The sequence below is a fragment of the Aspergillus welwitschiae genome, assembly GCF_003344945.1.
Source record: "Aspergillus welwitschiae strain CBS 139.54b unplaced genomic scaffold BDQ94scaffold_14, whole genome shotgun sequence".
NCBI lineage: Eukaryota > Fungi > Ascomycota > Eurotiomycetes > Eurotiales > Aspergillaceae > Aspergillus > Aspergillus welwitschiae.
Genome location: NW_020798708.1, coordinates 258,525 through 282,690, shown reverse-complemented (window position 1 = coordinate 282,690; position 24,166 = coordinate 258,525). Strand labels below are relative to the sequence as shown.

Below are 24,166 nucleotides of genomic sequence, written 5' to 3'. Positions count from 1 at the left end.
TTCGGAGCACGAGGCAGAAGTGTCAACGAGGGGTTACGCAGAGGCCAGGCACGAGACAGGCTGACCCTTGAACGTATCTCGAGGCATAGAACCACTCAGGATGCGATGAAAGGCCCATGTGCACGGGACGAGGCGCTATCATAGGGCGCGGGCCGTCCTGATAAGCCCCGCCAGGCTACGGCCTTCTTCCCTAAGCGAGGCGGAGATCCCCGCCAGGGCCCAGCCTGGACAAGGTATAGTCCATCCTTAGTCCATCCTTTCTGTTACATCAGATAGACCTCGACGAAAACTTTCCGCCTGCTGTATGGAAGGTGGGTTCGTCTGCCGGCAGCGATGCGACGCTATGTATCTCGTGCGAGCCATGCGGGCTGCTATTGGATAGCATGGCACGTTCTCGAGGAGTCCATTCCTCTCCAAGGAACCCTGAGCTGCTGCGAAGTAGATGTCTTGGGAATGCAAGGGACAAGTTAAGGACAGACGATACTCCACGTAATTGCTCTGACTACTTTTGCTCGATGGGCACTCTGTGACAATCAACACCTTGCAGTTCCCTATCATGGCTGTATCGACCAATTGCTCCGCGACCGAACAGGTTGAAATCACCACGAAGTATAGCCATCAGGTAGAAATAACAAAGCAAGATGACACCGAAGCTATCGAAGACGGTGAGTTGGTGGCCTCGTCGGGCGTTTTGAACGTTGTCGTCTCGGGACTGGGGCTGTTCAGTGATGGCTATAATGCTCAGATCAGTGAGTGCACCTTTGGGCGAAACTTGTTATTCTCAGCCTGCCTAAGAAGTATCACTAATCTCAGTATCCGTGATGAAGTTGGCTACATGGAGCCCCTATTTTCTGTCTTGTTCGTCCCCACCAAAATCCCATTGTTTCGGACTCTCTAATAACGAGATTATTGCACATTCAGGTACAAGAATACCATGTCCTCAAGCATCAAAACCAGATTATCAAACTCCTTTCTCATCGGTGAGATTTTTGGCATGCTTTTCTTCGGTGCTCTGATCGATCGAGTCGGAAGAAGAACAGGAGTGGTGGCTACTACATCGTTCTTGGTGCTTGGTATCATATTGTCTGCTGCAGCACATGGCACTTCAGAGTTGGGGTGAGGCTCGCTTCCACCGAACGAGTTATATCCTGGGAATACTGACTCGATGTTTAGGATGTTTTGGATGATGATTGTAGCTCGCGGCATCGCTGGCTTCGGAGCTGGCGGCGAATATCCCGTCTGCGCAACCAGTGCAACTGAAGCGGCTGATGAAACCGCCAATCTCCGAAAGAAGAGAGGATTTCTGGTCGCGTCAACCACGGATTTTGCGGTGGACATGGTACGTGTCTGGATACTATTAGGACTGAGCTCCACCTCACTAAACTGACCCTTGCCTAGGGCTTTGTGGCTGCCGGTATCGTGGCCCTCATTGTTCTTGCTTGTTTCCACCAGGACATCAAGAGTGGTGTTTGGAGAGTTTGCTTTGGACTTGGCTTTGTGGTATGCTCTAAGACCCCTCAACACGAAGGGGTGTGCTAAAATCGTGACAGATTCCGGTTTTCATGTGTTTCTTTCGGATACGTATGATCAACTCGAAGCAATATCGTAAGCACGCCATCAAGTCGCGATATCCATACTGGCTTGTCCTTCGGAGATATTGGAAACCGATCCTGGGAACCTGTAAGTGGTAGACCTGAGTATATTCTCTTTACAGCAGAAGCCCTGATATCCCAGCTCTCGCTTGGTTCTGCTACGACTTTGTCACGTATCCGTTCGGACTCTTCACTTCGACCATCATCGCCCAACTAAGCCCGAACAATACGACAGTGGAGAATATTGGTTACGGTGTACGTGAAATAAGCAGCCGGATGTCATGATGTGGAGATGCTGATATGGTCCACCAGACTGTCATAAACTGCTTCTATCTTCCTGGCTGCCTGCTGGGAGGGCTCCTGATGGATAAGATTGGAAGAAAGCAGAACATGACCCTCGGTTTTGTGCTCTGGGGTGTATGGGGCTTCATCCTGGGCGGTGCTCTCCGTCCGATACAGTCTGTATTCCCGTTGTTCGTCGTCATGTACGGCATTTTCAACGCCCTGGGAGAGATGGGCCCCGGAGTGTCGACCTTCCTGTGTGCTGCAGAGTCATTTCCCACCCCTCTTCGTGGCCACTTTCTCGGTCTGGCCGCCGCAGTTGGAAAGGCGGGTGCATCAATCGGGACAGAGGTATTTACGCCCATCCAGAATTCGTTCTCGTCTACCGAAAAAGGTCAACAAGCTGTCTTTCTGATCGGGTCGGCTTTCTGTATGGTTGGTGCGTTGATAGCGTGGTTCTTGATTCCGGATATGTCGCGGGAGTTGGAAACAGAGGACGCCAGATTCAAGGCATATTTGGAAGAAAACGGGTACGATATCAGTTCATATGGGGAAGCACTTTGTGTCGAGCGGAAGGATAGCTAGTTGGGACTTGTAGGCCATGAGAAAAGTAAATTTCAGCGAAACGGTGACGCGTGCAGTCTATAATGTCGATGAGGCGATAATATGGTCTTTCTCTGGCAGTGAATTCGATGTTGATGCCGAGTAAACTTCGATCTCATCTGGTTCAGAATGGGAATCCGTTTCTTGGACAGCCCAAGCAATACATTCGCGCCAACCTAGCGGCAATTTCTGATGGACGGCCTCCACGATTCCTTTCCCCCAATATGCCATCCATATGTTTCTCCGTAACCAATGGAGAGTAACTGCATAGTTGGCTAATATGACTAGAGCTAGAGGCTCTCCAGTGCGCACCATTGACCAGAACTCTGGGGGACTCATCACAGCAAAATACGAGAATGTCATTTTAGTGCGGCGATACATTACTGCCATTGCAAGACTATGTCTCAAAGTTTGTATGGTCGGTTCATATATACCCATGCGAGCGGCTTTGGGCATCATCGCAGCGCGTGAAAGGAGTTTGCCTAGCACATCCTCGAGCTCAGATGAAAGCACTGTTGGTGGAAACGGGTGTGGCAACATCAAGACGGACCAACGACTACGTGCCATCGTTTCGTGATCAGCTTTGACAAGAAAAGATGATCCTCGAATGAGAGAGAAGACCTGGTGAAGCCTATCTATAGGGTCTTCTGTAGGCTCAAAGGGACGCTGGATCCCAAAGGTGTAGAGGACGACAATGCATGAGAATGCAAAAACAGCATCATGATTTTCTGGTGTGATGTTAGAGAGGTGAGGCCGAAACATTGCGACACCAAGATCATGATGGCGGATAGCCATGACCGTATGTCTCTGCGCTGAGACACCCCTCAGAGCCAAATGTAAGGCGCTTAGCCCCAAGAGGCCGTGCAACAGAAAGTTATGCTTGAAAGCCAGCTCAGTAACCCACTCTCCCCAAAACGACTGGTTTTGGTCTTGTGGTATGATGACGTCCGTGATACTTTTTGATGTGTGTAAGGCGTAGTGATTCATTAACTTTAACCGTTCCTTTTCTATGTCCGTAAAATCACACTCCACGTCAGAGTGTTCCGTTCCAGGCGTGGAAGCTGCAACAGACATCAGATCGCTAGGGGAATGACTGCCATATCCGTCGGATATGCTAGATGATTGGTTAATGACGCGAGATGAGTCGTTACTGGCTTGATTCTGAGGCATTGCATTTCTGGGTGCGACAAACACCAGATTCGCTGTCTGAGTAGCTAACGAGCAAGCCGAACGTATCCTTCTGCATCGGCCACATTGGGGTCTATCTTCGTCGCACTACTAGGGTGAGCACGGGACGCACACGGAGCCATGCAACCTACCTTTGTGCGATTCTTCTTGCACTGCAAACAGCCATGTCGGCTCTTGTTGTGGTAGCGCCTTTGGGGCATGAGTCGTGGTGCTATTAGACTGTGGCTGCCTAATGGCAACAGACCGATTATTCGGCTATCATTAGAAGCCTCAGGAGTGGTGAGGAAATAATGTGGTGGATGAACGGCGGAGACCCTTCCAGGAGAAGACACCTGTTATGATGGTATCGTTGGTGATGACATGAGGGCGCCCTGAAGCCTGGGTCAGCCCGATAACCGGTTATATTAATTAGATAGCTACCATAGCTCTGAGGTGAGAAGTGGCGCGGAGCGTATGTGAGCAGTGACCCGTGGATCACCGGCACGCTAGTCCTCATCCGGTAATTTGTACGTGGTACGGTCTATAGTACCTGGGATCGAGCATCCTTTCAAGCTTTCTCTTTCGCTCATCTGTTTATCAACGTGGAACATGCATCGGATATTAACTGATGTGCTACTCCTATCCCCGATAAACTCCTAAAGTCCGTGCCAAGCATTTCACTTTCCTCCATATATGAGGCCTCTCAGACCTCGCTGCGCTGTTTCGAATTCGATACTCATCCTTCATAACCTTTCACTACCTATAGCAATCTACCATGGTCGGATTAGACGACGTGCATGCCTCTAACACTGCCCTAGTTCAGCGCCAGCCATTGGTTGCTGTTTTCTTTGGCGGTACCTCAGGCATTGGTCACTATACTCTGCGTGCCTTGGCCACGGCAGAAGCCAAGGGTGGCAAAGGCTTCCGTGCATATATCGTTGGCAGAAATATCAAAGCCGCTGAAGAAATTATCGCAGAATGTCGTGGCATTTGTCCCAACGCCCAGATCAGATTCTTGCAAACTGAGGATATTTCGCTAATTCAGAACGTTAATCGCGTCTGCGAAGAGGTCATTCAGATGGAAGAAAAGGAGCAAGAAGATCCAAGGATAGATTATCTCATGCTAAGTCAGGGAGGGCCTATCTTTCAGCCACGGAAAGGTGCGCCTAATACTATCTGATATGTCTGCACTTCTGACAGTTTCGCAGACACCAAAGAAGGTATCGACGTCACGATGTCTTTGATGTACTATTCTCGAATGAGAGCAATAACAAAGCTCCTTCCATTGCTACTCAAGTCGACTCTCCCCGCAACAGTCGTTTCGGTCTTTGCAGCAGGCTACGAGCAAAAGTTATTTCCCGACGATCTCTCTTTGCGCGATCTAAATAACTATAACTATTTGACTGCTCGCTCACATATGATATACATGCATGTATGCTTCATGGAAGCTTTGGCTGAGCAGAACCGAGGGAAGCTTAGTCTGATTCACATCTTCCCTGGCCTCGTGTTAGGACCCGGGTTTGAAAAACATGATTTGCCCGTTTGGTTTAGGGTGCTGTGGCGTTACATTTTTGTTCCCTTCTTTGCACCGTTCCTTACTATTCCACCATCTGAGAGTGGTGACAGAATGTTGAGCCTTGCATCGTCTCGTTATCCGCCACGAGGAGCAAGTTCGTCGCAGAACCAAGGGGAGACTACTATGGGGACGGATGGTAAGCTTGGAAGCGGTGTATACTCCCTTGGTAAAACGGGAGATACCAACTACAACGCCAAGTACTATGAGAAGATCGACAAGGACCAACTAAGGCAGAAGGTGTGGGATCACACTATGAGCGCTTTTGAGACTATCGAGGCAGGGGAAGTTTTTGCGGATTGAATCCTTGGCGGGAGGGGGTCTCGTGAATGGTTTAGGGAATGAATTGTTTTATTAAACTTTGACCGTTGGGCTCAGATTGTAGCAATTTGCGGAGACTAATCCGCCGTTGCGATTTAGATGATTTGAGCTTCACTGGAGTTTGGTAGATACAATCTGCGGCTATCTGGCTTAAGTCAGGACTATCTCAGACCGTGTTAGCTCCAGCTCCGAGCTTACACTCGGAGATCTCGGCAACTCCGCGGAGGGCCCATTCATGTCCGGGAACAGCCTCCGGACATAGCCTCAACTACGGAGTATACAAAAAGGCGACCTTTCCCGTCTAAATACAGATGCTCAGATAACCATTGACTACTTTTAAGAATACCCAAGCTCCACCTGATCGTCACGACATGCCCAATCCCGCAGCCGCCAACCTTGTGGCCTTAAATTCGTCAACGCTTGGCACTGCGATGCCAGAAGTGACTCTACCGGATGGCAGCAAAGTGCAGACAGGCACAGTGGGGTGAGTGATCCTTCAAATTCACTAATTCATTGCTTTGAAATATGCACTGAACTAATGTCGAGTCTAGAGCACTGCTGGTCAACATTCGGGCATATAATGACGCACATGCAGCTGGGGACAAAGTCAAAATGGACACGCTCAGGATGGCTCTTAGAGCCGCGATCCCGCTGTTGACGAAAGTGGGCATGTTTGAGCTATTTCCGCCGGAGGAGTGGATACAAGGGGATAATGAAGGGCGAAAGCTGGTGGGGCAGATGTATCTGGAATTGATGGAGTCAGCGTGACTGTAGATAGTCTGTTCCATGTTAGTTTGACCTTAATAACTTGTGGAGAGTTTTGCTAGAGTTATGGTTTGTCAACTCATTATCTCCGAATCTCCTGCACATACCTCTGGACGCGATACCAAATCAAGTTAGTTCCCGCTCTAGAAGCATTCAGTCTCGGGCAGGTCAGGCCTGCTTCTTGATTTACCCGCCCTCAACACTTGCTTCAAACTTTCGCTCTCGACTATGACATGATAGTAATGAGTTGATCACTGCCTTCAATGCCGGTTGTCTCTTGCAAAAATGCCAGACTCTAATCTGCGCAGCCGCCAATATCGATCAAATGCATTTCGCCGTAATGGGTCATTGCAATCGTGCGAGCCGTGTCGCAAATCCAAATTGCGATGCGACCATGAGAGACCAGTCTGCGGCAGATGCCTAACAAAGAATATGGTATCGGAATGTTTTTATCATCCAGCACCGATGACGAAGAATTCGGCTGGAGGCTTGACCAAGTCTGCCCGAGAGCCACGAGGGAGAAACAGCCAGTCAATTGCAAGGTAACAACCCTCCTATCCACAATAAAGTATGCATGGAATCCAGCGCACAAATTGTGCTGACATTGTTATAGCTCTCCAAGCTCAGTAGCAGCCATAGAGAGCGCTCTTCCAAGCCAAAATACTACGTTGGAGCTGCCCTCTGCTTCTCCTGGATACTTGGGCTCGACAAGCTACTCAGCCATTCTTGCGGAGCATCGATCCGATTTCTCTCTCAATGTAGATAGCAGCTCCATGTCCACCGCAGCGACCCATTCTATGGAACCCGAACGCCTCCAGACTGGAGTGCGGTTGCTAAAGCTACTTCATAACCTCACAATATGCGATATGTTGATCCGGAGATATTATACCCGAGTCCTTGTTGCTGTCATTCCAGAGATCGTCACAATGTCTATTGTACGCTCCGCTCGGAATATTCTCGGGGCCCTTGATTTCACCGGGGATGTCGAAAATCAGCTTCAACACACAGTTCGTAAGGTGTCGCAGAATACTTCCAGGCCGCTGCCAAACTATAGGTCGATGACAGTGGAGCGATATTGTGCTTCGTTTACCGAGCAAAATTTACGTTGGGAAGCTATAGGCATTATATTCGCAACTGCTGGTATATCGCTCTCATCGACGCCCGAGAGTGACCCAGATCTAAACCAGGTGGCGGCGGACACCTCAGCCCGGGAGAGACTTCGCGCTCAGCTTGTCGAAGCGAGCAGCACCTGTCTCACCTTTTGCGACCAGGCTTCTTCAGTCAATGAGCTATTGGGATTTTGCCAGTATAGCAGCTTTGTACTTCTCACCCATGTCTACGGTGACTCAAGTAAGTACAGATATCTTGCTTCTTCAATATCTTCTTCCTAAGACGTAGCATACATACACTAACTGTCATCTGAATATAGGCTATCAAGCCTGGCGTCGCCTTCGTGAATTATCCGCTACAATCTATGCGGCTGGTCTTCATCAGGAGAGTCTTATGGGCGATGATTGCCCTTTCTTTCTTCGACAATGGAGAAGATTGTGCTTTGCTGCTGCCTTCTCGGCAGATAAGAATCAAGCCACATTCGTGGGACGACCGCCATCCATAAACTACCGCTACAGCACACTAACACCCCCGCTGGATATTAGCGAAAGAACGATAGTCCAGGGTGGGGATGAGCTAGTCGCGGCAATTTCAAGATTGGATGGCTTCGGATGGGCATCCAAAGATGAGGTCGACCGAGCAAGTGTGCTCCGTCTCCGTTTCATCTTCGCCGTGTTCAGGGAGCGAGCTCTCGAGATAGCCTTAGGGACCAGCGAGCACAGTGATACGGTGCAGAAATCCAAGTGAGTCGGCCTCATACCCTGGCTCTCATGCAAGCGCAAATGGCTTCGTCGCTAAACCATTTGAAGTGAAATTATAAAGCAAGCGCAGGAGTCATGGGTAGCGTGCCCCGTCCGTCTCCGTTACGACGTGCCTGCGGAAGGAACCGAGTCGGAACCTCCAGCAAAGTCGTTTACCCTGCTTCATATTCACCTCGACTATCTTTATACCCTGTTCCTTCTGCAGAGGACTGTTGTTAAACGCACAAATACTGGGCATGAGGCTCTTTTCGATACGTCACGAAAAATGTTGTCTAATATTATCAAAGGCAACGTTGACAGTGACCCAGCCCTCGACTTGAGTAGACATCGTGCTTGGATTGTAAGTCGAATACCGCTTGCAATATGCTTTTCTTTTCTGTACATTAACATGGTGCAGTTTCTTTACTACGGCCTCCCCAGTGCCAGCGTTCTCATCCTCGAGCTCCTTCACCAGAATCAGGGAATTGGTACATACACTACTGCGTTACCGCGAGCTGAAATCATCCGGAATCTGAGTGTTTTCATATCATGCCTCTCCTGGGTAGCGCGACCGGGGCATGGCAATTACCACACGTGCAAGGAAGCGGAGAGGAAGTTGTCCCATATTCTCGACCAGGTTCTTGATCCTCAGCCCATCGAGGACATGGCTTTGAACGATGCGACCTCTGGCCTGTACAGTCTCCTGGACTGGTACCATCCCAGCAACCCCAACAACTGGGACTTCAATTCCGAGTATCTACCTTTGCAAGACTGACTTTTGTGAGAGCTGCATAGTTCTGTAAACATATGGGTATCGCATTAATCATCAAAGGTCATTAACTCATGAAAGAGGATCCCAACTATCGCCCAGGACCAACCAATGGGAACCCACATATGGACTGGCCCATGTCTTCTATAAATCCGAAGAGAAGCAGACAATGCTGCCCTCGTGACCGACAAGACTCGAGTGGAGTAAGACCGGCGCGGGGTGAAGGCCCAGACCCAGACAAGACACCAAAACGCCGCGTGAACATGGAGAAAGGGGTCAGTCGCATTCACACCATCCACACAAACTCATTACTTGGATGGGTCTCTTGGACGTAATATGCTCTATGGCAGAGTGGACAATTAAAATGGTCTTGCAGATACCACTTTTCCAGACACTCTCGATGGAACACGTGCAGACATTTGAGTTCCCGGATTTCCTGGCAGCGCAGAACCGACTCGAGGCAAACAACGCTGTCAACGGCATCGTTAGTGGGCGAACAACTTGCTAGCGTTGCCGCTAATTCAGCCGTTGGTCGGCGGATGCAAGCTAAACGTACCATATGAAGTCGCCATCAACACCTTCGGACGGTAAAAGCGGCCCTTTAGCTCGCGACCACCAGTCTTCTAATGTCCGAGTGGGGGAGACAGCATCCAGCTTGCGTAGTTTGTCGTTTGAGCTGCCTTTGCTCTTAAGAACCGGATGGCGATCACGCCGATTGACGAAAAGGGTCAGACTATTGAGTTTTAGGGTATTAGTGGCGCGAATGCGATCATGACCATCATCGGGCACAAAGATGATTAGGGGCTGGCTAAATACTCACAGCAAACACATGATGATTAAGGTCGCGACTCCTAGTCCGATTCCCAAGACAATGGCCATGTGGTGATTCACCTGAGTGTTATCCTTTTTCTCCGACAACCCCATGTTCCTCGCCGTGGGGACTCGGTGTGGACGGGTTGCGAGCGAGCGAGAGAGGCGACAATCCTCAACCGAGGCTGAGGATGTCTTTCCTGATGGTTATGTTCTGCCTTCTCGTTATTTCTGAAGAAAATTGTTCCACAGTCCCGAGGATTCTGGCCGCTAATAAAGGACACGAGCCACCAAACGTTGTGCCTCTGATCGTCGTCACCTGGCGGGGTATGCGCCAACCATGCTTTATCAGGCCATCCCGAAGCCATCAATCAGCAGACGCTCGTGAGACGTGCATTTCCCACGGTCGCTGACGCCCGAATATTCAAGAAAAAGGAATGGAGGGCGTGACTGAATAACACTATGGTTTTAAGATCAGGAAATCACAGTGCTATCGCCATCACCATGACAACACAAGGTTCCTTTTGTCTGGCTTCAGACTATGTGCCACCCACGAGCTTTATTCCCTTGAAAGCCCAGCCAGAGGCATCTGGCTGCCTGCATTCCACGCCTGTTTCCCCCAGGTCATTCGGCAGCAGCTTCTCCCAACTACTAGCGCAGGTTGCCGCTGGGGGGGCTCAGCAGCGCACATCCATCACTCTAAACGATGCTACTAACCCTATGGCACTGACCGTCGGGCGATCGCTGCAAGCATTGATTCATTCCTTCCCATGCGCCCCGGACTAACTTCCTTGGCGCGGTTGCAAGGGAGATTTTGATGGATGGTCGGCTGAGCATGATTTTGGTGGCGGTCGCACTAGCCAGAAGCCAGCAAATTAGCAGGTCATGCCATGTCGTGCCAGGTCATGCCACGGCTGCCGATCCACACAGATCCCCCGGATGTGCAGCTCACGCTCGTTGTTACCCATGGCTATGACGCAGCTTGCTCCTGTCTTGTATAAACAACACGGTTATCCGGATCTTCACACTCGCTGATCGGGACGCCGAAGACAACACACACTGCTGACTCTGCATCAACTGGCTTCCCCCTTCTCGGGGATTGGACTGTCTAGCTTACTCCAAAAGGTTATGTTTCCTTTGCACGCTTATAGGCCGCAATGTCGGTAGCCCAATATACCCAGTTGACTTGTCCCTCATTACCACCCACCTAAAATGGCGCCGTCCTCAACTTATGAAGCAGCATGCCCCTAGCTATCCCTTACCAGAGGCGTTGGTCGCACAACACCTTTGACTCAAGGAGCTGCAATTCCACTTAAGGCTGCATTGTTCAGACAACGGGCTTCCTACCCTCACCCCGATAGCAATATAGAGAGCTGCACAACTACCCACCCGTACAAGCCGAGACCAACTCTTCACTACAACAATCCCATAACCATGGCCTCACCCGCGCAAGCCATCACGCTCGAAGAGCATGCGATATTCCCATCCCTCGAAAGCAACAACTTCTTCTACGACAACACATGGAAGATATACCCCGAATGTCGCAACCTCGCAAAGGACCACTCCAAAGCCCGCCTCGCCAACATGGACGCCGGCAACGTCTCCTACCAGATCCTCTCCCACCTGCCTGGCGGTATCGCCTCAACAGACCCCGCCCGCTGCCACGCAGCCAACAACGAAATGGCCGCCGCCATAAAACAGCACCCAGACCGATTCGGCGGCTTCGCAGCGCTCCCGATGGCGTACCCCCTCGAAGCCGCCCAAGAACTCCGCCGCACCGTCACTGATCTCGGCTTCCTCGGTGCCCTAATCGACAATCACCTCCCCGACGGAACAACCCACTACGACGACAAACGGTTCTGGCCCGTCTTCGCAGCCGCCGAATCCCTCGATGTCCCCCTCTACATCCACCCTTCCACTCCATCCCCGGAATCCATCCAATCCCGCTTCTCCGGCAACTACCCCCTCCCTGCAGAACTGGGCCTCGCGTCCGCAGCCTGGGGCTGGCACGAGAACGTAGGTCTGCACATCTTGAAACTCTACGCGGCAGGCGTCTTCGAGCAATACCCTAAATTAAAGATCGTAATCGGACACATGGGCGAGCTGCTACCGATCATGTTGCATCGGGTTGCGAGGTTGGGGTTTTTCAAGGAGTTGGCGGCCTCAAGACGCAAGGGGATTATGGATGTTTGGAATGAGAATATTTGGGTTACGACAAGTGGGGTGTTTAGTATTGAGACGCTGATGATGCTGTTGCAGGTTACGAAGGTGGAGAGGGTGATGTATAGTGTGGATTATCCGTTTGAGGATAATGTTACGGGGAAGGAGTTCTTGAAGAAGGTGAGGGAGTCGGGGAGGTTGTCGGCTGAGGAGGTGGATTTGATTGAATTTGGGAATGCGAGGGAGTTCTTGAAACTGGGGAGTAGGGCGTTTCTTTGAAAGGGGATAGAGACTTGGATGGGTAGATATGCAAGAGTAGAAGAGAAAAGAGTTATTATGGTATAGAACGAGACTCATATACTTTCTGGTGGTGAAAATAGAGACACTGCGATTCAGCTGATCATGACCGGGCCCCCCACTTCTTTGATACCATAACGCACTCCGTCATGGTCACACAGTACTCGTATGCTCAACATTAATAACCGATACCCCCGTCTCATCTGCCTTCTCAGTCTCCACTGTTCCTCCCTTGGCAGCCACATCCTCAGGAAGCATTCCCAGGGCCCGACCACCAAAGAGTAGATCGATCTCTTCGAGTGATTTTTGATTTGTCTCTTTAAAGAAGAAGTAGACGGTTGGGAGGGTGATGCATACGTCTGTTTTCGATTCCGATGATTAGCAGGCAAGCAGTAAGTGAAAGGAAGGGAAAAGGAAAAAGCCAAAATGGGAAAGGAGGATGGGTCACTCACTCCACGCCGCAAACACGAAATAAAACTTCCACTGAATTTTGTCCAGCGCGATCGGGGAGACCTGGTTCCAGAGAGTGCTTACGGCCCAGTTGCCGATTGCGGTGGCGAAGGCGTTTCCTCGACCGCGGATTTGCATTGGCATTACTTCTGCCATGTAGACCCTGTATTATAGATGTCACGTTAGTGAGAGAAAATGTCTGTGTCAATTCAGAGTGGGGAGAGGCACTAACCAACTGCAAGGACCAAATGACAGAGAAAAGATAACAGTGATACAGAAGATGAAGAAAACGCCACCGATACTGTATCCCTTTCGAGTGCCGTCCAGGTTCTGCGAGTAGAGAGCTGCTTCGCAGACGAGGGCAATGGTGATAGCAATTGTTCCGAACAACATGGGCTTGCGGCGCCCAACTCGGTCGAGAAGGAAAAAGATGAAAATGAAGTTCGTGATGGGACCGACGCAGTTGTAGATTCCTGCTACGAGGGTGTTGCGGTTACCAGTGATGCCGAGGGCGTTGTACATGATTGTTTGATAGTAGTTCACGACATTGACGCCTGTCATCTGGGTGAATACTTGGACGGCGATCCCGTGCCTGTTTGGGTGGGGGAGTTAGTCAAATGCGGGGTTGAATATTGAAATGTTGGTACGACAAGGAAACGCACATGAGTCGGGTTCGCCATTGAGGCACACGAAACATGATGAGCCATCCGGGAACTGTGACAGCTTTTTCGGCTTCAATGGTGGTTTTGATCTCGTTGTACTCGGTCTGAATCCAGTCCTCGTTGGTGCCGTCGAAGTGAAGTCTCCGGAGGATTTTCATGGCTTCCTCGTAGCGTTCCTTTTCGATCAGGTAACGAGGTGACTCGGGCATGAAAAACATGCCTATAACCAGGAGAACTGCAGGGACAGCCTGAAAGGCAAGCGGGAATCGCCATTGGAACTCGCTGGTATTCGGTGCATGAAGGGAGCCGTAGCCGACCCAGCTAATCTTAGGTTAGTATTTTTCTTGCTCGAGAGACACTCTGCTTCGGTTGAGATGGTGGTATACATACGTACTGACAATGAATCCAACACCGATCATCTGCTGGGCAAGACCGATGATGAACCCACGCGAACGGGGATGAGCGACCTCTGCTTGATACACTGGAACAGACATCGACATGAGACCAACAGCCCAGCCGGCCAGAATGCGACCAACAAGAATCATAGCCAAATTCTTCGCTGACGACTGGAGAATAGCGCCAATCATGCATATGAAAGCACCCATTTGGATAGTGAACTTTCGTCCGAAGCGATCCATCGTCAGCCCTCCCTGGAGCGCACCAATGCAAGCTAGCAGCTATTGTTAGCCAGCGGCGCAATGCACGGGATGAACAGAGACCAAGCCAGAAAGGATGACCTACCACCCCCCGAAAATGTGCTGTTAATAGCACCGATGATGGATGATGTCTGGGTGGTGTTGAAGAAAGCCAGAAAGTTTTTAGACTCGATTACGTCCGTCATAACACCGCTGTCGTATCCGAACAGAAATGACCCCGTAGCTGCAAATGCAGCCAGGCCAATTGTAAAGTATCGACCCATCTTGAGACACCGATGGATATGTTATTATGGTGTGTCAGTCTCTTATGCCATGAAGTTGCGTTAAGTGGGGCCTTGAACAACAGAACTTATAAAGAAGAAAAAGGCACAGGAAAGGACCCCGAGCGGGGGTGGGGTAGACAACATGGCCTATATACGTGATCCCTGTTAAGCCTTATTGCGGGATCGAATCCATGTGGATTGTAGCGAGCTCATCGCTTTGCATGCGTCAGACTGGGCACGGGTTGACCGGTGGACGAAAAGGCCGATGGCGAAGCGAGGGTTTGCAGGAAGCTTGAAAATCCGGGGTGGCCAGCCGGCCCGGGACTAGTACGACCACCTCGCTCCTGATTGCGTCCACTCCAAAGTAGTAAGCTTCCCCAGCCGATATGATTGGCGTTTAACACACTAACACAAGAAGCGCCGGTCTGGTCAGCCCGTGCGGTTGCAGTCCGCTTGAGGGAATCTGGCGGCCAGCCGGAGAAGGATTCTGCCTCAATGACAGCCACTAGTGTGTCCCGTCCGTCCAAACCGAGCTTTTGATAAGCCAATAGGGTATTTGAGTTCCGGTTCTCCAGGTTTCGGGTATGGTGACTACCCAACCTTCTGGCCACTGCTTTCTATAATTGTTCTATTGCTCGTCCGGGGTAGCGGCCCAGGTTGCCGAGGCAGACAGGCACGAAGCAAGCAGATTGGCAGACTAGCAGTGGTCTAGGCTAGTCTAAATTTGAGATTAATCCTGACATGCCCCATGAGCAAACAGGGTGCTGCGGTGACAGGTTGGAGTATAGAGCAGAAGTTGAGGCGGGAGGTAGTCTTTGGCCGGGCACATGATGTCCCCACGTGCCCCTGAGTCTTCCTTCTCTACGATTGTCTGCGACTCACCTCCATTCTGATTTCTGTCATAGAAGACTATCGTGCAACACCAGGGACAAAGGCTTAGATGCGGGGTAAGCATGATAGCAACTACTATTCCTTTAGAATCCACTAACATCCGCTCATCTCATGCAGCCTCAAAGCAAGCAAACTGGCCACGCACGAATACCCTTTCGGACAAGGAGAAATAGCCGACTGGTTAAATGCAAGGCAAGCGTGGCGTTTCAATGGAAACTCAGAATGGATCTCACGTTTCGATTGACGGAAACTGGTCAGCCAAGCCAAAAGGATCGCAGCTTATTGAAGCTATTCGCACCAATCCGAAGAAGAACGTATGCCCGATTCTTTTTCAATAACCATAGAATTCCTGATAATACTAACAAGCAGTAGCCTCCGTTCCATATATGATGCCTTCAGGGCGAACATGTAGGTCTGGATAGATTTGGGAGACATCAATCTTTGTTGCCTGGGACGTTTACGGACTAAGCATTAATAATCGGAATTGATCACGCCGGACTTGGGAAGCTTGGCCATATCTTAAAGCACGAGATTTACCAAGATCTACTGCAATCCTAGTCGGTCACCCTGGTTTTAGTCTCTATACAATTTTGGGGAAAGGATGGGAGAGATAGTGGATGTCAAGAGAGGCGCAAAAGAAGAACCCAATTAAATCTAATCGTACAAAATCTTCCGTTCCTTGTTATTACCATGACATGTCTTAGATAAGTCAAAAGCATGCCACCTTTGAAAACCAAATAAACCCACATGTTTTTAATTTAAGCTTTGATACTATAAATCGCCTGTTCAATATCTAACAGCTCATCAGCTCGCTTCACAGGTCCTCCCCAGCGCACTCCTCCTTCGGCGTCAACCGCCCAATTGCCACTCAACTGCCATCGACTACCACTCTCTGTAGGCCTGTTCCAGATCCCCCTTTCCCAGCCTAGCTTCCCGATAGATAAAAGTCCAGCTGGACTCAGAACATGGCTCCAAGAAGTGACGCCCAGGCCCCATTGCGCATAGATCTTGCGATCAGCATCGACGATGACAGTCACGGGGTTGGAACCCGATTCACCGGTTCCGCCAATAGACTCCAGCCATCTCTCCGTTGATGGCTGGTCGCTATGCGATACAGCGACAAAGTTGATCTCGGAGTGGTTTTCAGCGGCAGTACGCAGCTCGAGAAAAGTTGCTTCCGCCACTTGCAAATACCGTTAGTCTGATGGCAAACTGCGCATTTTGAGAGGCCTCACTGACCAGGACATCCACAGTGCCTGAGGAATGAAATAATGGTTGGTCTGTTGTTGTTGGCTGGGATGGGCAGTTCCGGGCACGAGGGAGCCTTATCCCCAGCCTGTGGTGCAGGAGAGAGCTGCACAGCTGGCGGCGAGAGCCACGAGGCGGCTTCTTGCGACAATGACATATGTGTCTACTACTCAGTACTGACACTAAAAATAAATCGACAGTCAGTGACTGAAACACCAGGTACGTATGTATGTTTGAAGTGAGAAAGTTCTGTCGGACTCCATCTCATAATGGTGAGCTAACAGCTCGGCCCAGCCCGCGCGTCCCAGACTCCAATTGAAGAATGCCGTCAGGGTCCCACCAAGCTTGACTCGGTCGACCAAGTCATCACTGCCGCCTAGTCAGAATGCTTCTTCATCCATTTAAGTTTATATGCCGTTCAATGCTAGGGAAGGGAAGATGTCCTCGACACCTCGGTCTAGTACTGTGCCACCAATGCTTACCTCTTCGCCGCGATCGGATACATTCATCCGGGCGAGACAACCAAGTCTTGACTTAGAACACGACCTTCTCTCCACCCGTGGCCAACGCCTCGGGGGACTGATACGTCGGCGCTCTCTCAGCGTCCAAAGCGCCGATAATCCTTATGACAGTGAAAGGCTTGATGATTCCATTCAAGATCGCGGGGATAGGCCTGTTCCTTTTGAGCGCGCTAGGCGACTCATCGGCGAGAGCAGGCCTATTTATCGTTGGTATGCCATTCTCCTCGTTTCACAGCTTAGTTAATATGTACTAAAGGGGAAATACAGGCAACATTTCTATCAGGACCCTACTACGCTGAAGAAAATGCCAAAGGCCATGTACGTTCCCGTCTATGGTTCCAACGCTGTGCGATCTGACACGGCAACAGGCGCGAGTATTACGAGCGCAACAACGATCTGATATCGCAATATGTCTTTATTGACAGATTGCTGGACTCCTCTCTCCCTCATCGTCTGATTGTGGACTATCACAGCAACCAGCCAGGAGAGCCCCCCGTCTCAACTAACGGCCGGGCATATGACGCAACCTCCTACGGCACAGGAGATACCAAAGCATCCGGTAAAATCAAGAGAACTCCCCGAAATCTCTATCGCATTCCCAGCGAGAACGAGACATCTCTACTCCTGCCCCCGATGATCGAAGAACGAGTAGCATCATCCCCAGACATCATCCCGACAAACGATGAGTTCGTCGACAGCAGCGATCGTATAGTCACTGTAGCAATATACGTCAACTTCATCGCCAACGTCCTCCTCCTAGTCGCAAAGATTGTTGCTATGACCATGACAAATTCTCTATCCGTCCTGGCCAGCTTAGTCGACGGGGCATTGGACTTCCTCAGCACAGCCATAGTCTGGATCACAACCACCCTGATCCGTCGACAAGACCGCTCCCGATACCCGATCAGCCGTCGCCGACTCGAACCACTCAGCGTATTAGTCTTCGCCGTCGTGATGGTGACATCTTTCGTCCAAGTCGCACTCACATCCTTCACACGCCTCATTTCTTCCGACCGCTCCGTCGTCGATCTATCCCTCCCTTCCATCGCCGTCATGGCCAGCACAGTTATCGTCAAGCTCATCTGCTGGTTCTGGTGTCGACTGATCAAGAACTCGAGCGTCCAAGCACTAGCACAAGACGCCATGACGGACGTAATCTTCAACTTATTCAGTATTCTCTTCCCTCTCAGTAAGTTTTCCCTGCCCTCACCCTAACTTTTCTCAACCCAAACAACACCACTAACCAATACAACTTAAAGTCGGCTCCCTGACCACAACCTGGTACATCGACCCGCTAGGCGGTCTTCTCCTCTCCCTGTACATAATCTACAACTGGAGCGCCACAGCCAGCGAACACATCGGCCATCTAACAGGCGCCGCAGCATCACCCAAGGACCACAGTATTCTGCTGTACATGACGATGCGGTTCTCGAAAGTGATTCTCAAGATCCAGGATCTAAAGGCCTATTACGCTGGAGATCGACTCAACGTCGAGGTGGATATTGTCCTGGACCCGAAGACAAGACTCCAAGATAGTCATGATGTTGGGGAGAGTCTGCAGTATATGGTGGAGAGTGTGCCTACGGTGGATAGGGCATTCGTGCATATTGATTACGATCCGTGGAATATTCCGAGTCATATGAACCAGATTGAGGGGTGATTAATTTTTGTTAGTATTTATATTATTATTGCTTGAATTGAGATGTGCGTCGTGGATTAGTGAAGGAGGGTCAATGGTAATTGTTGAGTTAAATTTGGTCGTGGCTTTTGCTTTTAGTGACTATGCAGTAGTCGTAGGACTAGTAGAAAATGGTGGTGAAATTCCGTGTTTATTTGTATCTGTAACAAACAGTGAAAACAAAAACAACCGAAAATGGTTAACTGTTATGATCAGTATGGTAGCATTTTCATCGCGATAATAATAACCAACGACCTTCACTGGAACCGAAACACGTCAATAAGCGCGATTGCGCGAGACCCGGTTATACTGTAAGAAAGCAAGAAAGAAATAAGAAACGCTTACGCGCGGTGGCGGGAGGCGGTGATATTCCGCTGGACCCTGCCTGGAACGACCGTTACATGCACTACTCTCTATTGGGGACCTTTCGGGGGGGCGGCGAGTGGGTGGGTTGAACTGCAGAAGGCATCCAACAATGAGTGGTTAGAAAGATGAAAAAAGTGTAGTGTCAACGACGTGTGACTTCATTCACCAAAGATAAAGACAAGGACAACCTGCAGATCCAATCAGCAAGGGAATAGGCTTCGAATCAAGGGGGACATTCTTTGGAATGAAAGGAAGCCTCGTGCGGGCGGAGAATCGGCCGAGCCGCAGAAAAGCAGAGCGGAGAGCCGGAGGGACTGGACCATACAGTACCGGGTTTACGAAGGATACTATACACTTACCACGCCTCCGCGGTGCCCGCCCGCGTCCACATCGCGACGCGATTAGATGAAGCGTCTTTTTTCTCCGGGTTGGGGAATCGTTCCCACATCACACCGGATCTCCTGCTCACGTCCGCCTCGCCATTTTACTTAGGCCACGGCCCACGTCTTTCCTTTTCTTTCCTACCTACTTTTCACTCATTCCTCTTGCTCTCCCTCCCCGTCCTCCTATGCTGTTCACCCGGCTTACGGCTATTTACCATGTCTGATCCGGAGCCCTCTTCTGCACCATGCTCCTCCTCGCCGCCCTCAACCCAGGCGTCTGACTCTACTGCTGCCCTCAATTACGCCTTCCTAGTACACTCCCAAAAGACTTTAACTCAGAACCTTCCTCCACGCGTCGACAATAAATTGCTGGCACGGCAAAAGCGGCGTCGGACTAGGTATGCACGGAAACCAATTCCAGTCCTCATTGGCCCAATGGGTCTCGCTGCCAGTAGATCGCTAACACGTCACTGCTGTGGCCGTATAGCCCCGAAGACCACGCAATCCTTGAAGCCGAGTATCAACGGAACCCGAAGCCAGACAAAACGGCCCGAGCCAGTATAGTCAGTCGCGTCTCGTTGGGCGAGAAGGAAGTGCAAGTATGTCTGCAATATCCATGTAATACTTACACCTGATGTGCAATCTAATGTGTCTGAAAATCAGATCTGGTTCCAAAATCGTCGTCAAAATGATCGCCGGAAATCGAAACCATTGCAACCTCATGAGCTTCTCGCGCCTCGGTCGGACGTGTCCGACGCGTCAAAACGGGTAGCCGATGACAACCTTCCGACGGAGCCAGGATCTTCGAGCGGGACAGAGCAATCAGAGGACAACTGCCAGGACAGGAACGTTGCTACACAATCACCCGACCATGCGTCTTTTGAATCGGACGTGGTGCATGGAGACAATAATGAGCTGGAGCAGTCAGGGTTAAGCTCTCAAACCAGCCTGGCTACTGAAGCTGTGGAGGATTCGCAGAGAGCTTCAGACGAGACGATGCCGGAACAACAACCGCCCCCGGTGCACGATGAAACTCATCTCGATGATTCCAACCCAGCTTCTGTTAAGAGGAAACGATCATTTTCTGAGACCCGTGGCAATCGGCCGTTTGTGCAGGGAACATCAACACCTATGAAGTCGCCTCCATCCTTGCGGATATCGCTCTCGTTTGACGGAGAAGCTATGGTACGCAAAGAAGACGAGCTCACGCCATCTCCTCCGAAAGGACGAAATGCCCTGCGGATCGCCATGTCCTCTGATGGAAAAGCCGTGATCCGTGCTGATGGCGAGCCGTCTCCGTCAAAGAACCGCATTTCTATGTTCTCAGCGCGTAAGCCCAGGCTTGCAGGGCTTCGAAGGAGCAACAGTGCCGCGGCATTTAGTACGCCACGTGGTGGTTCCATGGAGACTGAAAAGTTGTTTGGAAGATCAAGAGATCCTCGCAACTGGGAATCGTTCTTTGACACCGATGCAAGAAGTGCACTTTCTACTCCGACCAGCTCCCAAAGCGCACCGAACGCTGGCTCTCCCGCTCTGTTCCGCGCACGTGGTCAGCGTTCACTAACGAGGAGCATGTCGGCAAGGCATAGCAATGCCTTCAATTCATCGGAATATCTTAATACCCCTGTTCCTAAGCCGACTGGCGACAAAAGACGGAAGATCTCCCGCACGGTCTCCTCATTGGGCCGGCTGGAGACAGGCCGTGCGACCCTTGGTGATAAACTGTCTAATTCGAAGACGATATCGACAAAAGACGATGACCTGGAGTTACAGTGGGGTGACTCTGATAAGGAGAACTGGATACCAGGCACACGAGTCTCCCATGTTCGCCGGCGGACCACTTCGCATCATCACCCGCGGCGTTCAATACTTAGAGAGGCCAACAGCAGGGATGCCAAAGCCAACAGGGATCTGGCATCAGGCGGAAGATACTCACGGGTGTCCCACCCGCACCAACGAGTGAGCGGGGTAATCGACAAGGATGTGCCTGAGATGGACGCCGAGGTGTCGGCTTTCATGAATGGCGGGGGAGGTGCAAGTCAGGAAGAAGACCTTGACTGCATTCAAGGCTTGTTGTCTCTGAGCCAAGGGGCATGGAGATGAGATAAGCTTCTCCTTGTGTCCTTGCGATATGATCACCATTTCCTTTGTTTATTTCTTTTCATCATTCCCCCTTTGTTTCATATCCATTTCTTTCCTTTGTAATGTCAATATTGGAGGTTACAGGCCAGCAAGCGGGTGATTGTATGTATGATTGTGAGATGATTGCTTTGCGTTCCCAGAGGTGCAGCTCACAGGTTTGCTCCAGGCAGCTGCAACCATGGGTCCGGACTTGATGACGAAACCCTGTGCCACGCCACAGATGATATCCAAGTGCTATTACAGCCGAATAGCCTAATACAATAAAACAATGGAAGCAGATGATAGAGAATATTTGACTTGCTTGATACGTAAGCGCCTGCGATGGACTGATCCGGATAGCCAGGGCGAGGCGGGGGTGAAGGGGAGAATTGTAGGGAGTAGATAATTGGGTGGGATAGGTGGACTGCAGAAGATGGCTGTGGGCGGGTTCTGCAAGCACGTGGCTTTCCGCTGACATATAACCGCCGGGTCTCGTCCGTCTCTGATAACTAGGAAGTATTTGCCTCGCTGTCTTTCTCTCCGCCACCCGCGGTTGGATGCTTCAGGGTTACGTCTCTGTGTTTTGTAGACTAAGGTGGAATCGCTTTTATTTTGTGGTAGGTTACTTCAATCTATCTCTCAACTCTTCCGGGTGTAGGCTTTCTCAAGTCTGGCCTAGGACCATGTCAAGTAGTAGCGGCTGCAATGTGCACCGGCTTATCTCCCCATATTATGAGTGGATTGAGCAGCTGCTGACTTCATGTAGCACAACAGGCGGCTACTGCATACAATCATCTCCAAGGAAGATCAATCATTGTTTCACTCTCGGCAGACAGGCTTTTTCTTACATATGACTATCGCAATGGGCAGGAGGCCCAACGTGGCTGTCATCGGAGCTGGTCTATCAGGCTTGAGATGCGCTGACATTCTTATCCAGAACGGTGCCCGCGTGACACTATTTGAAGCTAGAGACAGAGTCGGTGGTCGGGTGCGTATGAGAAGTATCTGATATAGTCAGAGTCAGCGGTTCACTAACCTCCAGCAGGTACACCAGCAGAAGATTCACGAACATCTTATAGACTTGTAGTACTCTCTGCTTCTTCCCGCTGGCTATGATTATGTTCTTTGGCGTCGATGCTGACTCTTATCAGGGGTCCGAACTGGATACATGGCACCGGAAAGAACCCGATTGTCGCAATCTCAGAGGCAACGGAGACAGTGCTGGAAGACTTTGAGGGGAACCAGGCTTTGATCTCCACAGAAGGCAAGGCAATCGACGATGCACTAGCCGCTAAAGTATCAGCGGTACTGTGGACGACAATTGAGAAGGCCTTTGAGTATAGCAACACACATAAAGATATAATTCCACCCGAACGAAGCCTGCTTGACTTTTTCCGCGAGGAGGTTGAGAAGACAGATCTCAGCGCCGCTGAGAAGGAACTTTGCATCGAATCCTGCAGGCTATGGGGAGCGTACGTCGGTGATCCCATTGAAAGGCAGAGCCTAAAGTTCTTCTGTCTCGAGGAGTGCATAGATGGGAGTGAGTGCCCCTCACCACATGATGATGACGCTCAGCTAAACCACGTCAATGGCAGATAACTTCTTTGTGGCCTCGACATACAAGAACATTCTCAAGTATGTCTCGAAGAATGCTCTTCAACGCGCAGATATCCGCTTCAATCAGCCTATTGTCCAAATTGGTTCCGAATCCCGGAAAGCCATGGGCTCCCCAAGCAAGGTGAATCTCACAACAGCATCAGGAGAGACCTTCCAGTTCGACGAAGTAGTAGTCACCTGCCCACTCGGCTGGCTCAAACGAAACAAACAAGCCTTTACCCCAGACCTTCCCCCTCGTCTAAACCAAGCTATCGACAGCATCTCCTACGGCAGACTAGAAAAAGTCTACGTCACATTTCCCCGCGCATACTGGCACGCCGGCCCCGAAGATCCCAAGACCGCCGACATTCTTAAAACCAACCTAGAATACAGCAGCTTTGAGAACCCCACCTTCGCCCAATTTCTCAATCCAGGATACACCAAGAGCCCGAACGACATCCTCTGGAACCAAGAATGCATCTCACTCGCCGCTCTCCCCTCCTCCTGCGCACATCCCACCCTCCTCTTCTACACTTTCGGCCCCTGCTCCACATACATTGTTTCCAAGCTCAAAGGCCTCGACCCGTCCTCCAAAGAATACTTTAACTTCCTCAACGACTTTCTCCACCCCTTCTACTCCCGCCTATACGGCTACTCAGACTCATCTCCGGACTGCAAACCAATCGCCTTCGCAGCAACCCAGTGGCAAAACGACCCCTACGCAGGTAACGGCTCCTACTGCAATTTCCAGGTCGGCCTTACCCAGGGAGATCGAGATATCGAGGTCCTGCGCGCAGGCATGGGCGCAGATCGCGGGGTCTGGTTTGCAGGCGAACATACAGCGCCATTCGTGGCATTGAGTACCACGACCGGTGCGTATTGGAGTGGTGAGCGCGCCGCAGGCCAAATTTGTAATTTATATGGGTTGGGTAGGCTTGGGATCGGGTTGGAGAGGGATGATTCGTTGCCTTCTGCTACGCCTAAGGGGCTTTTATGATGTGAGCCTTCCATCATTTTACTACTATTTTTCTGTTTAGGTAGAGTTAGTTGGGGGGTTTTTTTTGAGTTGCTTTATTGCTTGGATGATTGCTTTGCTATGTTCCTTTTTTTCTTTTGCTACTCATTGTTTGACATATATGCAC

The 24,166-nt window shown here is 50.6% G+C and overlaps 11 protein-coding genes across 11 annotated transcripts; 6 read left to right on the top strand and 5 right to left on the bottom strand.

The window, feature by feature from the left end:
- Positions 1-85: 85 nt before the first annotated feature.
- Positions 86-2,459, top strand: BDQ94DRAFT_178350 (major facilitator superfamily domain-containing protein; the record flags this gene model as incomplete). Its single annotated transcript, XM_026773112.1, has 7 exons — positions 86-858; positions 922-1,116; positions 1,174-1,339; positions 1,399-1,500; positions 1,551-1,680; positions 1,735-1,847; positions 1,905-2,459. Exons 1-7 carry the CDS (start codon positions 557-559, stop codon positions 2,457-2,459), a joined length of 1,563 nt encoding a protein of 520 aa, XP_026626861.1. The 5' UTR covers positions 86-556.
- Positions 2,271-4,080, bottom strand: BDQ94DRAFT_142762 (Zn(II)2Cys6 transcription factor). Its single transcript, XM_026766096.1, has 2 exons — positions 3,797-4,080; positions 2,271-3,752 (listed from the first exon to the last, which is right to left on the bottom strand). The coding sequence occupies exons 1-2, from the start codon at positions 3,863-3,865 to the stop codon at positions 2,517-2,519; spliced, it is 1,305 nt and encodes a 434-aa protein (XP_026626860.1). The 5' UTR covers positions 3,866-4,080; the 3' UTR covers positions 2,271-2,516.
- Positions 4,081-4,419: 339 nt separating this feature from the next.
- BDQ94DRAFT_169910 (uncharacterized protein) lies at positions 4,420-5,520 on the top strand (the record flags this gene model as incomplete). Its single annotated transcript, XM_026771374.1, has 2 exons — positions 4,420-4,804; positions 4,853-5,520. 2 exons carry the CDS (start codon positions 4,420-4,422, stop codon positions 5,518-5,520), a joined length of 1,053 nt encoding a protein of 350 aa, XP_026626859.1.
- Positions 5,521-6,150: 630 nt separating this feature from the next.
- Positions 6,151-8,928, top strand: BDQ94DRAFT_178347 (putative C6 transcription factor; the record flags this gene model as incomplete). The annotated part of the gene is made up of 8 exons (XM_026773111.1): positions 6,151-6,267; positions 6,332-6,372; positions 6,544-6,659; positions 6,764-6,845; positions 6,917-7,653; positions 7,733-8,156; positions 8,223-8,514; positions 8,572-8,928. 8 exons carry the CDS (start codon positions 6,151-6,153, stop codon positions 8,926-8,928), a joined length of 2,166 nt encoding a protein of 721 aa, XP_026626858.1.
- A 140-nt stretch (positions 8,929-9,068) lies between these two features.
- BDQ94DRAFT_26641 (putative RING finger domain protein) lies at positions 9,069-10,020 on the bottom strand. Its single transcript, XM_026775358.1, has 3 exons — positions 9,743-10,020; positions 9,479-9,655; positions 9,069-9,392 (listed from the first exon to the last, which is right to left on the bottom strand). Exons 1-3 carry the CDS (start codon positions 9,844-9,846, stop codon positions 9,209-9,211), a joined length of 465 nt encoding a protein of 154 aa, XP_026626857.1. The 5' UTR covers positions 9,847-10,020; the 3' UTR covers positions 9,069-9,208.
- A 678-nt stretch (positions 10,021-10,698) lies between these two features.
- On the top strand, positions 10,699-12,628 carry BDQ94DRAFT_142750 (amidohydrolase family protein). Its single transcript, XM_026766095.1, has one exon. It carries the CDS (start codon positions 11,167-11,169, stop codon positions 12,169-12,171), a length of 1,005 nt encoding a protein of 334 aa, XP_026626856.1. The 5' UTR covers positions 10,699-11,166; the 3' UTR covers positions 12,172-12,628.
- Positions 12,257-14,324, bottom strand: BDQ94DRAFT_26638 (sugar porter family MFS transporter). The gene is made up of 6 exons (XM_026775357.1): positions 14,043-14,324; positions 13,692-13,971; positions 13,302-13,622; positions 12,872-13,231; positions 12,642-12,802; positions 12,257-12,548 (listed from the first exon to the last, which is right to left on the bottom strand). The coding sequence occupies exons 1-6, from the start codon at positions 14,218-14,220 to the stop codon at positions 12,343-12,345; spliced, it is 1,506 nt and encodes a 501-aa protein (XP_026626855.1). The 5' UTR covers positions 14,221-14,324; the 3' UTR covers positions 12,257-12,342.
- A 343-nt stretch (positions 14,325-14,667) lies between these two features.
- BDQ94DRAFT_142748 (uncharacterized protein) lies at positions 14,668-15,787 on the bottom strand. The gene is made up of 2 exons (XM_026766094.1): positions 15,484-15,787; positions 14,668-15,425 (listed from the first exon to the last, which is right to left on the bottom strand). The coding sequence occupies exon 2, from the start codon at positions 15,209-15,211 to the stop codon at positions 14,951-14,953; it is 261 nt and encodes an 86-aa protein (XP_026626854.1). The 5' UTR covers positions 15,212-15,425; positions 15,484-15,787; the 3' UTR covers positions 14,668-14,950.
- BDQ94DRAFT_142746 (uncharacterized protein) lies at positions 15,772-16,598 on the bottom strand. The gene is made up of 2 exons (XM_026766093.1): positions 16,351-16,598; positions 15,772-16,294 (listed from the first exon to the last, which is right to left on the bottom strand). Exons 1-2 carry the CDS (start codon positions 16,514-16,516, stop codon positions 15,870-15,872), a joined length of 591 nt encoding a protein of 196 aa, XP_026626853.1. The 5' UTR covers positions 16,517-16,598; the 3' UTR covers positions 15,772-15,869.
- An 88-nt stretch (positions 16,599-16,686) lies between these two features.
- On the top strand, positions 16,687-18,629 carry BDQ94DRAFT_26610 (cation diffusion facilitator family transporter). The gene is made up of 4 exons (XM_026775356.1): positions 16,687-17,090; positions 17,148-17,198; positions 17,249-18,069; positions 18,140-18,629. The coding sequence occupies exons 1-4, from the start codon at positions 16,771-16,773 to the stop codon at positions 18,538-18,540; spliced, it is 1,593 nt and encodes a 530-aa protein (XP_026626852.1). The 5' UTR covers positions 16,687-16,770; the 3' UTR covers positions 18,541-18,629.
- An 894-nt stretch (positions 18,630-19,523) lies between these two features.
- BDQ94DRAFT_159183 (FAD/NAD(P)-binding domain-containing protein) lies at positions 19,524-24,021 on the top strand (the record flags this gene model as incomplete). The annotated part of the gene is made up of 7 exons (XM_026769045.1): positions 19,524-19,705; positions 19,795-19,906; positions 19,971-21,311; positions 22,195-22,416; positions 22,474-22,511; positions 22,580-22,968; positions 23,024-24,021. 7 exons carry the CDS (start codon positions 19,524-19,526, stop codon positions 24,019-24,021), a joined length of 3,282 nt encoding a protein of 1,093 aa, XP_026626851.1.
- Positions 24,022-24,166: the final 145 nt, after the last annotated feature.